Raw genomic sequence first — 16,088 nt, 5'->3', positions numbered from 1 at the left:
TCAAAAACTGATCGCAAAAATGGACAAATCGAGGGATTTCCATACTTCAAGTATTTCGGTGAAATCCTTGAACCTGCAGAGAGAGAAAAAATGACAAAGAAAATTCGGATGCAGAAGCTTTGGAGATCTTATGGTAGAATCTACAGTATCTGTAACAAAAAAATGTATGTCCACGCAAACGAAAATCATGCACCATACACAGTTCAGTTAACAAGCTCGAAGTTTTGTACGCTAGCGAAACGCTTACACTCCACATTAAAGGTGATTCAAAAGGTATCCTAAAAGAAGAACGCAAAATTCTAAGAAAGATACTCGGCTCTGAAAGAAAAAAAGATGGGCACACGCTACAATCCACGAACAACAACCAAAAGTTATCCAATCTCTTGCCTTTTCAGAAAAAGAAGACTGAAATTTATGGCTACATCCATAGACTCCCAACTACGAGATTCACTCACAAAATGTCGAAGTACAGAACAACTCAAAACCGTACTCTGTATATAGTAGCACAAAAATTATCTAGATAAGGCTCTTATAAGTTAATGAGACATTTTTAACTGAAAAGTTCTCAAATGGGAAGTACTGCCAGAGAATGCAGTCACCACCTGACCAGGGACGAAGTGGACTGAAGAAATAAGAAGGACCCTAGGAGAAAAAATGAGAGCTATTAGGAAGCTCCGAAGACTGAAACATAATAGCTTTGTGCAATGCGATAGTGTCCAGTCGGACCTAATTATTATTTATACAGAATGCAAAGTAAAATACATATGTGCAGTATTTATGTTACACAGCAGGAAGTCTTCTGGTCTGCCATCGTATTATGTTATGGGACGTTCTCTTGTGGTGTGTGACGATTTGTGGTTCTCCGCAATCACGAAGTGGAGAGGGTAGCGTACTCAATTTGTGTAAAAGGATATACACTTCAGCCATGTTGGTTTCTGTTTCTGTTTAGCACTGATCGTGCTTTGCGTGGCACGTCAAAACCTAGTGGCTTTTCGGTGATGCGCGGTATACGATTATTTTGTTGTCCAGTGCATTCTCGAGTCCACGCGTTGGTACGGTTGACCTTGTCTTCCATAACGATTCCTGCTGTTTTTGCTGGTTGTCGCCTCGGGAGGCTCTGTTATCGTTGGTATCATTAGTATCGTAATGGACCGGTACGTATATGTTATGAACGACGTTTTTGCACTCGTCCGAGAAAACATTTACGCTTCTATGAATGTGAAAGAACAAAACTGAATCTTTTATTTTATTTGTCCTCCAATGACGCGTTTCGCCTTATACAAGGCAACTTCAGATTGGCCTACGAGAAAAAATACAATCTTTCACGTAAATGGCAAGACGCCGGTCTAGCATAATTGGACGAGCAAAAAACAATAAAACAACTCACCGGCAAAATATGGTGTTAAGCACGTAGGATGCCGTGCATAAATAAAACAACTCACACAAGATATGATGTTAAGCACACAGATGCCGCGCATACAAATTTTCCATCTGGAAACCCCCGTGGTCAGAATTTGAAAAATTAATTTGCAATATCCTATAAAACAAGAGTAAAATATATCGGAGTATATCCGATGAAATGTTCAAACGTCAGTAAACAGTCTAATGCACTAAAAGTCCAAAACACACTAAGACAAAATCAAATATATATATATATATATATATATATATATATATATACAGGGTGTTTCAAAAATGACCGGTATATTTGAAACGGCAATAAAAACTAAACGAGCAGCGATAGGAATACACCGTTTGTTGCAATATGCTTGGGACAACAGTACATTTTCAGGCGGACAAACTTTCGAAATTACAGTAGTTACAATTTTCAACAACAGATGGCGCTGCAAGTGATGTGAAAGATATAGAAGACAACGCAGTCTGTGGGTGCGCCATTCTGTACGTCGTCTTTCTGCTGTAAGCGTGTGCTGTTCACAACGTGCAAGTGTGCTGTGGACAACATGGTTTATTCCTTAGAACAGAGGATTTTTCTGGTGTTGGAATTCCACTGCCTAGAACACAGTGTTGTTGCAACAAGACGAAGTTTTCAACGGAGGTTTAATGTAACCAAAGGACCGAAAAGCGATACAATAAAGGATCTGTTTGAAAAATTTCAACGGACTGGGAACGTGACGGATGAACGTGCTGGAAAGGAAGGGCGACCGCGTACGGCAACCACAGAGGGCAACGCGCAGCTAGTGCAGCAGGTGATCCAACAGCGGCCTCGGGTTTCCGTTCGCCGTGTTGCAGCTGCGGTCCAAATGACGCCAACGTCCACGTATCGTCTCATGCGCCAGAGTTTACACCTCTATCCATACAAAATTCAAACGCGGCAACCCCTCAGCGCCGCTACCATTGCTGCACGAGAGACATTCGCTAACGATGTAGTGCACAGGATTGATGACGGCGATATGCATGTGGGCAGCATTTGGTTTACTGACGAAGCTTATTTTTACCTGGACGGCTTCGTCAATAAACAGAACTGGCGCATATGGGGAACCGAAAAGCCCCATGTTGCAGTCCCATCGTCCCTGCATCCTCAAAAAGTACTGGTCTGGGCCGCCATTTCTTCCAAAGGAATCATTGGCCCATTTTTCAGATCCGAAACGATTACTGCATCACGCTATCTGGACATTCTTCGTGAATTTGTGGCGGTACAAACTGCCTTAGACGACACTGTGAACACCTCGTGGTTTATGCAAGATGGTGCCCGGCCACATCGCACGGCCGACGTCTTTAATTTCCTGAATGAATATTTCGATGATCGTGTGATTGCTTTGGGCTATCCGAAACATACAGGAGGCGGCGTGGATTGGCCTCCCTATTCGCCAGACATGAACCCCTGTGACTTCTTTCTGTGGGGACACTTGAAAGACCAGGTGTACCGCCAGAATCCAGAAACAATTGAACAGCTGAAGCAGTACATCTCATCTGCATGTGAAGCCATTCCGCCAGACACGTTGTCAAAGATTTCGGGTAATTTCATTCAGAGACTATGCCATATTATTGCTACGCATGGTGGATATGTGGAAAATATCGTACTATAGAGTTTCCCAGACCGCAGCGCGATCTGTTGTTGAAAATTGTAACTACTGTAATTTCGAAAGTTTGTCTGCCTGAAAATGTACTGTTGTCCCAAGCATATTGCAACAAACGGTGTATTTCTATCGCTGCTCGTTTCGTTTTTATTGCTGTTTCAAATATACCGGTCATTTTGAAACACCCTATATATATATATATATATATATATATATATATATATATATATATATATATATATAAACTTACTGGTTTAGAAGATGTTAAATAAGCGAGAAATTGCGCCTAAAACACATGATGAAAGCCACAGCAGACAGTTGCCCTTGTTAAATTTTTTTTAAAGGCCTCGTTCGGTGTCCTATAAAATACTTATGTCGAGAACAGCCAAGAGTATTCAAAAGCAAATAACCGGCTTAGTCTCACAAAAGAGTCGTACATCTGTATAAATAAGCAGTGGGTTAGATTTTTCAGGTGTACAGCGCCGTCCACATCCACTAAAACAGGATCAGGCCTACACAGATGCATCACACAGTAAAAATGTAGGACGCGCAGTCGGTAATGCTCCTGGCCGTGCACATAGTTTTGGGCGTAGAAATTTGTAAGGAGTATACCGCTAGTATATGTAACCCATAGCAGATGGCGTATGTAGACCATGGATTGCGGTGGCTATTAGGTTACCAAATATTATCGCAAAGAAACATGATAAAAATAATAGAGCCAGATAAAAGTCCTTGCTTAAAATTGCTGGTAAAATGTTTACACAAATAAGTCGTAATAAACAATAGCAAATAGCAAAAATCAAAAAGTGTAAAAGTATATACTGCAGTGGCGCAAACGAATAAAACCTTCCCGAGGGAACCAAGAGAACTAATTTGTCAGAGGCCCCCGCAGCATTACGGCTAGAAATTACTTGGTACACTTTCATCCCTTCAGTCAAAATTAGTTCACAGAGGCGCTAAGTAGCGTCATATGGTACTCAGTAACTTCAAAAAGAAAAGTAAGAGAGAATCAATACGCTTCTAGTTGAGGTTGTAGCCACTGGGTAGAATTTGTTTTGATAAAACCAGTAATCACTCTCATAGTGTTATTTAGATGTTATATTTTGTGCATGTCAGCTGTTTGCAACACCTGGGGTACAATATTCAGCGTTTGAGAAGACACAGGAAAGAAGAATGCAGCGTGGCTGTCTGGCGACGTTCCCCTGGTTGCACCGCACTTTCTTGTCTTGGCTTCTGGAATGTTTTTGTTAGGTGCTCTCCGCAAGGTATTCTATCAACTGTTAGTATCAGGTACCTTCGTGTTTTGTTGTGAGTAAGTGCAGCGTTTTCAGTGGAAGCAGGGTACCTCCGTTTTCGTGGCAAAAGATTAGATGGGTAGATCAGGTAACAGCTGAAGAGGTACTAAATATAATCTGCGAAAAAAAAATTATTGCACAACTTGCCTAAGAGAAGGCATCGGTTGATAGGACACACCACGAGACACCAGAAATCGCCAATTTTGTAATGGAGGAAATTGTGTGTGTTGAAAAGAGGGAAGGGAGAGAGGCGAGGTTCAAAAATGGCTCTGAGCACAATGGTACTTAACTTCTGAGGTCATCAGTCCCATAGAACTTAGAACTACTTAAACCTAACTAACCTAAGGACATCACACATATACATGCCCGAGGCAGGATTCGAACCTGCGACAGTAGCGGTCGCGCGGTTGCAGACTGAGGCGCCTAGAACCGCTCGGCCACCCCCGCCGGCCAGAGAGGGGAGGGGAGAAAGACGAAATCTGTAGAGGGTGACCAAGACTTGTTTACAGTTAGCTAGTTCAAGTGTATGAGGCTTTGTAACACGGAAACGCAGGTAAAATACCTTCTACACCATTCCAAACTTTTCGCCGTTTAATATCTGGTGATAGATTGTAATATACTGCTAATTCTCAATCTGTAAGCCTTATGACAGAAACTATAATACGTAATGGATACAATAGTGCATTTATTTGTCAATGTATATAACTGTTCGTAATTATAATGCAGATACTGTAAATTGCTGGGTAACAGCCTATGACCTTTATTTAAATGTATCGACAGCAACGACGAAAGGGCAGTAGATGAGCCGCTGTTTATCTTTGCGTATTGATAGTCTCGTGTCGCGTTGTTAGCATAGAAGAAACACAGCAGCTTGAGTCTTGAAAGAGTGCGGAAGTGTTTGTTGGTCGTTCCGGCAGACGCGGTGTGCAGCCATGATCGCGCCAGCGTAGGCGCACCCACTTCGCTAACCCGCGGGTATTGAGAGTGCGGTCGGAGTGGACAGGCGGAGGAAGCTGCAGCTCCAGCTATTGCCTGTCCCATAATTACCCGTACTATAGAAACGACTCGTGGCTCGCAACCAGCAGCAGCACCAGCAGCTCGACATTACCGTCGTCCCCAGCACAGCTACAACATCGTAAAGCAGGTAACTGACAACGTATAACTAGTATTGCACAGGCATTACCCAGTGGCATTTCTTTCACAAACTTTAATAACTAACTTTTTTGACTAATAACCTGCAGTGCATCTGTGTTGTCATTGTCCTCAGGCATTATTACCAACCAGCGTCCCTTTCCTTTCCAGGCAATCACCGATTGTTGTAAAAATATGAAAACTGATTAACTATTTACTGCCAGTTTCGTTTATTTACTAATGACTCGTTTCTGTTTAAATTTTGCTGCCTCAATACCTTTCATTCTTATACTGCATAACAGAGGCTTAACTAATTTGCAATTTTGAGTATTAACTTTAGTCACTTAAAATAACGTAAAATTTCACTGGAAGAACTAATAGCTAAAGACAAAGCACAAATTGAGACTGCGCAATTTCATTTATTCCGTATTTAGCTTAGCGAGGGACTTTCGATGGCTTGGTTTGTATTTCCTTGTTCTTATGTTAAAAGGAAATCAGTTGCTCATTTGCTTAAAGTGAATCAATTGAATCTCTCAGTCGTTGTTGTGGTCTTCAGTCCTGTGACTGGTTTGATGCAGCTCTCCATGCTACTCTGTCCTGTGCAAGCTTCTTCATCTCCCAGTACGTACTGCATCTCTCAATAGTGAAAAGTAAATTGCTTGCCTTTTTCCAAATTTTGCTTTACGTTAAGCTGAGGTTACTTCAAGTCATTTTTTACGCATAAAGTTTCAGTCATAGTTAGCCACTGATTTAACCAGCAACTTCATTTAACTTTGCTTCCAAAATTTAGTATTTCGGAGTAAGTAACTGCAAACTAAGTGCTTTATGATTCATTTATTTTCTTCTGGACAGTTGTGTTGTAGAAAAGCGCGACAACGTACTGTTGCAACGCCAGTGATTATTTACTTAATTTTCTTTGCCATTACGTTTCTTAGGATTCTGGATATTCATTGCCCTAGTGGGCCAGTGACCGTTTAATTATCCCTTTTTTGTTAATCAGTATTTTTTGTATTACATATTACGTGGTACCTTTGCCCCCCCCCCCCCACTTCCTGTGTGGTTCGTGAGTGATTTCATTAAATTCCATCCACTTCAAAATTATTGTCGGTACGTAGATTAGGTTTAGAATAAATTCTTCCTTCAGAAGGGTCTGTTGTACACTTTCCTCCTAGTAACCGGTATTATTTTCCTCCAGTAACGATAGCCTTACTCATTGTAAAATTTCACTGGGCTTAAGCGATCATAGTGATTTATATCACAATCTCATAGGCTGATTAGGAAGGGTGAGTTACAGCTTGTGAAAGTTATGCAAAGATTTATACACGATAGACTGGGGTGGAGAGTTGCATCAAATTAGTCGACGGACTCAAGACGACAACAGCAGAACTGAAGAGCCTTGAAAGTTTCATTTTAGGATGACAGCTTTTTCAGGCGGCTACGTATTGCTCCGGTAGGGACCGTGGAGAAATTATTCGTCAAATTACAGCAGGCGCAGAGGAATTTATTTAATAGTCATTCCTCTCAGATTCGACTGGAATGAAAAGAAACGCTAGGATACTAAGATAAGTAACTTTTGCGTTGCAATTCGTAGTGGTTTGCTGAATATGTACGCAAATGTAGATTCCATCCATTTACGAGTCGTTGGGAATTCAGCTATCGCGGCTTGCCTAAAATGCATTTCACCTGTGACGATCGAAAGGCACTGCGTTGTTACGCCCATATTAAGGCGCAGATGAAAGTCCCCATAGCATAACGACACGTGGAAGACACGCGAAGAGCGGCTGGCGTTGCCATAGCAGCAGTACCTGCGAGAGGGCGACGAGGCGCTGCGAGGCGGAGAGCGCGGCCAGCAGGTGCAGGCGGCGGTGGTGCTCGCGCAGCAGCAGCAGCTCGTGGTCGCGCGCGCAGTCCATGGCGGCGGGGCAGCACGCCGGCAGCGGCAGCCGCAGCATCTCTGCCCGTGCCGGCTTCTGCGCCTCGCGGGTCCGCGTGGTCGCCGGCCGAGGCGCGCCGGGCGGCCAGTGCGCATGCGCCGCGCGCGCGCCGCTGTTTAAACGAGCCGCAACACGTGCTGCGCCCACGCGACTCCTGTCCGCTGACAGGCAGGCATTACAGCAGGGGAAAGGTGGGGGGGGGGGGGGGGACTCTTTAAGACACTGAGGTGCCAATGCAGCAAACAATCGTCGTCCACATAACTTGTCTCGCAATTTGAGAGTGTCGGCTTCGTATCTTGACAGGGCGCATCACAGTTTGCATAAAATGACGTACAAATTGATTGTATGAATAGTGGTGTCTGTTCTTTCGGACATATCTGAAAGAAGAGACACCACTCATTCATGTAATTGATTCACTTAGATAGGCAATGTATCCACCTTCTTCAGTGCGGATCCATAAGTACGTCCGAAATCCTGCGGGAATCTCAGAGTAGCGAGCATGGAGAAATGGACAGGGACTGCCGATAGGTGGCGCTCGGTGAGAAGGTGGGTCGGCCGTGAAGCGTCGCGAGATAGTTCATGCAGTTGCACTAACACTTTGTTCCCGATGACGCAGTGGTAACGCACCTGCTTCTTAACTAGGAGATCCCAGGTTCGAATCCCGGTCCAGCAAACACTTTGAAAGGTCCCCTTAGAAAAATTATACATGACTGTGCTTAAACTGACACACAATATTTTTAGCGCAACGCAGTCTGACTTTCAAAAATCCCTACAAAAGAATGGCCCTGACTAACATTAACCTATACCTTTCACAAATCACTTACCTCACCAAAAATCTTCGTTACTCGAACTACTGCAATACAGCGAGCGCCACTACTGCCAGCTAAATAAAAGATTCAAGCTACTGAAGGCACTAACTACTAATAGGCATAGTTAATTCCAGGTTCGTATCCTGGCAGGGTCGCCATATGAAACGTCCCCTTAGAAAAATTATACATGATGTGCTTAAACTGATACACAATATTTTTAGCGCAACGCAATCTGACTTTCAAAAATCCTTACAAAAGAATCGCCCTGACTAACATTAACCTATACCTTTCACAAATCACTTACCTCACCAAAAATCTTCGTTACTCGAACTACTGCAATACAGCGAGCGCCACTACTGCCAGCTAAATAAAAGATTCAAACTACTGAAGGCATAGTTAGCAAATGAAAGATTTTGATAGAGAACAAACAATGTATTTAGCTCAATAGTGTTCAAAAGTCATAATGTATATAGCAGTTCATGACATCCAGTTTTACAAATTTCAAAACTCCGCCATCTCTCTCTCCACATCCACCACTGCTGGCGGCTCACCTCCAACTGCTCAACGCTACGCGCTGTTCACATCCATCTGCCCAACACTACAATGGCAGACAACAATGCAAACTAGCCACAGACTGCACACAGCACAGCCAGTGATTTTTCATACAGAGCGCTACGTGGCGTTACCAATAAGAGAACCTAAACAGCCTACTTACAATTTTCACTCGGGGCCATTGATTTGGCGTAATGTCCCCAGGCAGCTGACGTCAGTTATCCCTTCCCTTTCCTTTCTCCCCCCCCCCCCTCGCCCCCGTCCTTCAATTTACGTACAAATTAATGCTCTTGTCGGTGATTTCAACGCACACTATTAGTAGTACTGTGTACACCACCACACACGGTACACAGCTATAACCACAGAGGGCGCTACCAGCCGTCATTTTGAAGAGTGGCGCCAGACTTAATTACGATCAGCCGTCACACTGATGGCGCAGACAACAGGAGACTAATTATGCTTCTGCCACAAGAACTCCACTCCAGCTGCCTCTAGTTATATCAGCCGCCACAGAGGTTCACTCCAAAAGAAAAGCACACTATTTTTTTTTAAATCCATCTTTTATTCTACACGTTTGAAAGTTGTACAGTGTGTTGATACATCCATTAGGAACAATATTTTCATTTCTCCCCATAATTTCCATCCCTCTCAACTGCCTTACACTATCTTGGAACCAGCGCGTGTATACCCGCACCGTAAAATTCTTGACCAACCTGTTAGAACAATTGTTTGGCAGCGTGCCCAAGGGAGTCATCATCTTCAAACCTTGTTCCGCGAAGAGAGTCTTTCAGTTTCCCGAAGAGATGATAGTCACATTGAGCCAGGGCAGGACTGTAAGGCGGGTGTTTCAGTGTTGTCCACTCGAGTTTTGTGGTCGCTTCCATGGTTTTTTGACTGACATGTGGCCGTGCATTGTCGTGCAACAGCAAAACATCCTGCTTTGCCGATGTCGTCGAACACTACTCAGTCGAGCTTGAAGTTTCTTCAGTGTCTTCACACATGCATCAGAATTTATGATGGTTACACATTGTCTGGAGTGTGTGCAGTACGAGGCCTGCCGCTGCGAGGCCAGTCCTCAATATTGCCGTGCACGCTTTCATCACGTGACCTGCTTGCCCACCGACTAACTGTACTGTCATCGACAACAGCCTCTCCAAACATATTTTTAAACCTCTTGTGGATGTTTCACACTGTATCGTTTTCACAGCACAGGAATTCTATGACAGCACGTTGCGTCTGACGAACGTCAAGTGTAGCATCCATCTTGAAGACATGCTGTGAAGGCGCCACTCACGGGAACAGGTTGAACTAAGTTTGAAAACAAGCGGGAAGGATGTATCTACACACTGTAAAACTTTCGCTCTTGCAGAATGAAAACTGTATTTTTACAAAAATAGTGTGCATTTCTTTTGGAGTGACCTTCGTACACTAGAAGTAAATGATAATTAATTGTAACCCTCAGCTACTGACAAGTGTTGTTGATATACCTCGATGGGGACAGCTGAAAATGTGTGCCCTGACCGAGATCTCCTACTTACATGACAGACGCTCTATCCATCTTTTTTTTTTTTTAATCTCATTTTTGTTCGTTTTCGTTTGTTGCCTCTGCTCGGGGCGGACGTCATAAGACACCCATTTAAGTTCGTCGATGATCGATTAACTCAGTTTTTTATTACAGAGGGCAGCTAACCCTCTGACCGAACGCGCTGAGCTACCATGCCGGCATCCATCTGAGCCACCGAGGACACATATGAATAGCGCCACTGCACGGAGTTATCCCTTGCACGCTTCCCGTGAGACGCACATTCCCAACTGTCCACAATCTACATACGTACTGGTTGCCCAAACTCTTACGGGAATCGTCACCTTGGTGTGCGCGAGTGATGAGTGGATGGGCAAATATCTATTAGGAACATTACGTATGTAGACTGTGGACAGCTGGGAATGTGGGTCTCACGGGAAGCGTGCAAGGGATAAGTCCCTGCATTCGTGCTATTCCTGTGTGTCTTCGGTGACTCAGATGGATAAAGCGTCTGCCATGTGAGCAGGAGATTCGGGGTTCGAGTCCCGGTCGGGGCACACATTTTCAGTTCTCCCCATCGAGGTATATCAACAACACCTGTCAGCAGCTGAGGGTTTCAATTAATTATCATTTATTTCTAGAGAAGCTGCACGGTCATCAATGGTATCTCTTCTTTCGAGAACAGTTACTGTCTTCTTATATAGAAACTGCACTGTTGCGCAAAACTTAAGAACGAATGTAACTTTCGCACGATGTGTCACTGCCAACCAACATAGCTCCACGAAAACTGGACCATACATAGAAAGAACTGCTAGTACAGTATAGAAGATAACTGAAAGAAATAAGCAGTAGCAATTATCCTTTTATTCAAAGACGATAATTACACTGAAATAAGCGCGATTTGTGGTGGTCACCTGGATATTACTAACGGTGGAACATGGTTCTTAGTACAGAGTGTGGTCACACCGGACGGCAATGCATTCCCTGCAACGTGCTCTCAAGCTGGTTACGAAACTGGTAAGGTGTTGTTGTGGTAGGTCGTTCCATCCCTCCACCAGCGCCGTTGACAACTGGTGGGTAGTCGCTGGCGCGTGGGACGTGCTGCGCTACGTATCCCCAACGTATCCCACATGTGGTCGTTGCGATTTAAGTCGGGGAATGGACAGGCCAGTCCATTCACCGGATGTCTCCTCGTTCTAAGAGCTTGTCCACTTGCACTCTTCGAAACGGTCGCCCACTATTACGCACAAAAATCAAGTGAGGAACCAATGCGCCTCTGACGAGACGTACATGCTCCACGACAAACTGGGTTAGAATTTAGTAGAGGAAATGATGTGAAACGATAAAGTTAAATGAGGTGGCTGTGTGAGACGTAAGGTTGGGTTTACCCCTTATAGTATTCTTAGGCTCAAAAGAAGAAATTAATGTTTTTAAGGTGGTAATGTTAAACTCGTTGTAATTGAACTAATGTGTGTAGTATCTCTGCTTCTACGTCTACAAAGGACAATATCGATTTCCAGAGCGGCGTCGAATACTCCCACAGCGTATGTAATTTCGTACATGTAGACAAATTACTCTCGTGGTGTAGAAGCAGCTGCCGACTCCGACGGTCGCCTGTGAAATTCTTGAAATATAAGAGAGAGAAAACTTCTGTAGGATCTTCTCGAATTTGGATAATACCATTGGCATTTGGTCATTTGATGATTGTCTGCGAATGAAATGAGTTCGTTTTAGCAGGGAAAACTTCCTCTATGTTTTTGACCATGTTACTGAAGCAAGTTCTACACCAAACATAGACCATCAAATGTTCGACGTCCTATACAAGATTGTCGTACATTACAGTTCATTACAGAATTTTTTTGATAAAAAACAAATACGCGATATTACCTTTGAAATGCACGAGACTGTATCATGGCTGTTACTAAACTCCACACTAGCGTTACATATCGCTTGTGAATCTCAAAAAACACAAATTATACAATATGGCGGTAACAACTGCTGTTTCATTGCACACACTTCATAGACGTCCTCTCGTCATTCTGTCTCGCTACAAAGTCCGCCACATACTGACTGTTTTACATTTCTTCGCTCGCCATGGAGCAACGCTACGTCAGGGAATAAATATTTCGCTCGCGCTGGCGAAACGCGGCGCCTCGCGATATGTATTAACTTTGAACCAATAACAATAAGAAGATTGTTGAACCTATTAGCTGATCGGTTCACCACTCCGAACCGCTAGTAGGGGCCAAAGGATATTATACCCTACGAGAAGTATGAATTTGATAGTGAATGACGAGAGAAGCGCAGGTGGCCCAGTGAAGTCTGCCATTCTCTTAGCGAGAAGGGGCACAGAGGTTGGACAAAAGTATGGAAACACCGCAGATGCTACACCATCCTGCATTTTGTTCCGCTGTATTTGACCACGAATGGCACCTGTGCATTGTCCTCAATACCTTAAGGGGAGCCGGAGGTGGTCAAATCCAAAAAATTACGATTTTTTTTTTTGCTACCGAAAATTAATTGGAACATTACTCTTTAATGTAAACTTTGAATTATTGTTCTACTCGCCTTAAAAGTGGAGTTATTACCATTTTCCCCCATGCCTGCAGAGGAAATGGGCGGCCGCTGAATGCATCTAACACCCTCTCGTGACTTCCTGGCGAACTGCTTGGGATTTTCTCGGCCTGTTACGCATACAGCGCCTTATGTTACGCATACAGCGAGTGTGCAAGGGTTGGCTACATTGTTTTCTGTGACAAATGAAGCGCTAAGAGCGCGGAACATCGTCTCTTTGCTGTTTACCGTTTCGAATTAGTTCAGTGTTGCGCCTGTTGTTGGTAGTATTATACTTCTTGTGTAAAGCGTTGTTCTGGTTACGATGCCACGTTTTAGTAACCGTGTATATAAGAAGAGGAAGAACGTAGGGAAAAGAAAATTAACACTAATACCAAGTTGCGATACTGCAATTACTGAAAAGTGCGTTCTTCTGCTAAGCAACACATGGCCGGCCATAGCCCTGTGACATCTTCTAGCAAATACTACCTTGGGGATGGTGACTCCAATTGTTTCAAGACAATAGAGGAACTGAAACCATATGGAAATGAATTTGTAGTTGAAAAGTTGGAATGCATTGGGCACGTGCAAAAGCATATGGGTGCACGGCTTTGAAGGCTCAAACAAACTTTGGGTTCAAGCAAGCTCAGTGATGGAAAGACAATAGTAGGGAGAGGCAGGCTTACTGATGAGGTGATTGAACGTCTACAGAGATACTATGGGTATGCTATAAGGCAAAATACTAGTAATGTTAGTGACATGCGAAAAGCAGTGTGGGCATTGTTCCTTCATATTGTCTCTTCCAATGACTACCCTCAACACAGCCTGTGCCCAAAAGATTCCTGGAGCAAATATAATGCAAAAAAAGGACTTTGATCACAAACATGGTTTGCCAGCAGCTGTGATAAATGCAATAAAACCAATTTTTCATGACTTAGCACAGGCAGAATTGTTACACAAATGTCTACACGGAAAGACGCAGAATCCTAATGAGAGCGTAAACAATTTGATTTGGAAAGTGATTCCTAAAAGGGTGTTTGTAAGCATAAAAACACTGCACTTTGGCATTTATGATGCAATAGCAACCTACAACCAAGGGAACAGTGTGAAGTGTGAAGTTTGAAGGCATTAGGATTTACAGCTGGGGTGAACACTATAAGAGCACTAAGAAATATTGACAGAGAAAGGATAAGAGGAGCAGAAAGAAGAGAAAGGCATATGAAGTATGATGGAACAACAGGCCAGAAAAGAAGACAGAAGAGGAAGCTTTTGGAGAATGAAGAAGAAGACCCTGATAATCGATCCTATAGTGCAGGAATGTATTGAGAAACTTTGATAGCCGTTTCCCGTAAATTAGAATTTTTCGAAAATAAGGAACATTTTCTCAAAATCCACTCAAGCTAGAGAGATGAAATTTTTATACAGCACTCCTAGTGGTCAAACTTACATTGTAACACAGCCATTTGGCAATATGTTCAGTAGTTTCATTTCAGTTTAATCATAAAGCAATTATTTGTAAAAAAATTTGGGTCATTAATAAAAAAAGTAATTGAAAGGAAACTAGAAAAGATACTCCAAAATCCCTCTGTCATAACTGCAATACTATACCACTCTATATGTAAAAAAAAATTCAAATTTTTCTATTTGGTAGTTTATTCATAAATGTTCCTCAAACTTAGTGATTTTAACATAGGCAGCATAGGCACCTCCGGCTCCCCTTAAAAATGCCAGTCTTGGCCAGAACAGTGCTTTGTGTGGTTGTGAGTGCGTTACGTCGGCGCTAAGTGAATTCGAACGTGGGCATATTGTTGGTGCCCCTGTGGTGGGTGCTACAGCAGCTAAGGAAACTAAGAGTTTATGTTTCAATGGGCATCGCATCGTAGATTTATACCGAACACAGGGAAAGTAGAAGAACATCATCCCCTAGGTCATAACGTGGACGAAACTCTGTGCTGAATGGTTGTGACGGACGGCCATTGAAAAGGATCGTGACAAATCAGCGCAGGGCGGCTGCAAAAGTCACTGCAGAACTGAATGCCGCACTCGCGAACCCTGTCAGGGCCGTAATAGCACGAAGCGAACTCCAGAAGCAAGGAACACAGGGCGAGCTGAACATTCAAAACTACACATCAGTGACGCAGATGCCTGTAACAGGGAAGTGTGGCTCCAAAGGCATAAAACCTGGACTAAGGAGCAGTTGAAGAAAGCCTTTTGGTCGAATGTGTCTCGTTTCATACTTTTTCAAGCTTCTGATCGAGTTTACGCTCCGAGAGTGAAACATGGTGGGGATTGTTTGGGCAGCCATCTCGTGGTATTCCATGGGTCCCAAGGTCAGTCTGCAAGATCGCGTTGCTGCCAAGGATTACGTGACCATTTTGGCTGATCAGGTCCATCTCATGGGACAATGTTTGTTCCCCAGTGGTGACGTTGTGTTCCAGGACGACATGGTCCCTGTTCACGCTGCTCGCGTCGTTCAGGAATGGTTTTGTGAGCACTAGGATGAGCGGTCACATCTTCTCTGGCCACGACAGGCACCAGATCTCAATATTATTGAGCGGTTGTGGTCTGCTTTAGAGAGAATGGCTTGTGATTGCTATCCACCTTCACTTGCCAGTGTTTCGCACGGAGAACTGTGTAAGATTCCCTTGAAAACCATGCGAGAGTGGAAGCTGTTTCGAATATCAACGGTTATGCTCTTTGTTTATGATGTTTCAGTGTGTGTGTGTGTGTGTGTGTGTGTGTGTGTGTGTGTGTGTGTGTGTGTGTATGTGTGTGTGTTTGTGTGTGTGTGTAGTGAGTGAACTGTTATGAAACAATGTGTGTATAGTGTGTGCAGTGACTGATAGTGAGATATGAGTGAATAATGTGGCATTACATTATTTAGTAAGTTATTTATAAAAAAAGTATTGTATACGAGGAGTAAATCTAATGATTGTCTCTAATTAGAAGTCTGTAAATATATGTGTATACGAATTAGCTTATTTTAAATTTATCTAAATTTGTAAATACTTTGACATGTCCTATATCCTTGTAAAAAGAGATCGACGGACGAATAAAGCTACTACTACTACATATTTCTGTCCACCGCCTATGTAACGGAGTAGGGGTAACGCTGACAACGAAGTATAAAGTGTGTAGGACTGTAGGTTTTGGTACCAGAACAGAGGAACGCTGAAAGGTAAAGTACATCTTAAAAACGGAATAAATACAGAATTTTCCGTTATATCTATGTTAAGACTAAGTAATTGCACTGG

General features: G+C 43.3%; 1 protein-coding gene across 1 annotated transcript in view; it reads right to left on the bottom strand.

Annotated features, from left to right (window-relative positions):
• The window catches only part of LOC126174804 (forkhead box protein L1-like), a 131,989-nt gene that overhangs the window by 69,098 nt on the left and 46,803 nt on the right, over positions 1-16,088 (bottom strand). Inside the window, exon 2 of the mRNA XM_049921216.1 lies at positions 7,270-7,510. Coding sequence (XP_049777173.1) covers positions 7,270-7,510 — 241 coding nt within the window. The remainder of the gene's footprint in view (positions 1-7,269; positions 7,511-16,088) is intronic.

The sequence above is a fragment of the Schistocerca cancellata genome, chromosome 1, assembly GCF_023864275.1.
Source record: "Schistocerca cancellata isolate TAMUIC-IGC-003103 chromosome 1, iqSchCanc2.1, whole genome shotgun sequence".
NCBI classification, from domain to species: Eukaryota; Metazoa; Arthropoda; class Insecta; order Orthoptera; family Acrididae; genus Schistocerca; species Schistocerca cancellata.
This window is presented reverse-complemented; position numbering and strand designations above follow the sequence as displayed.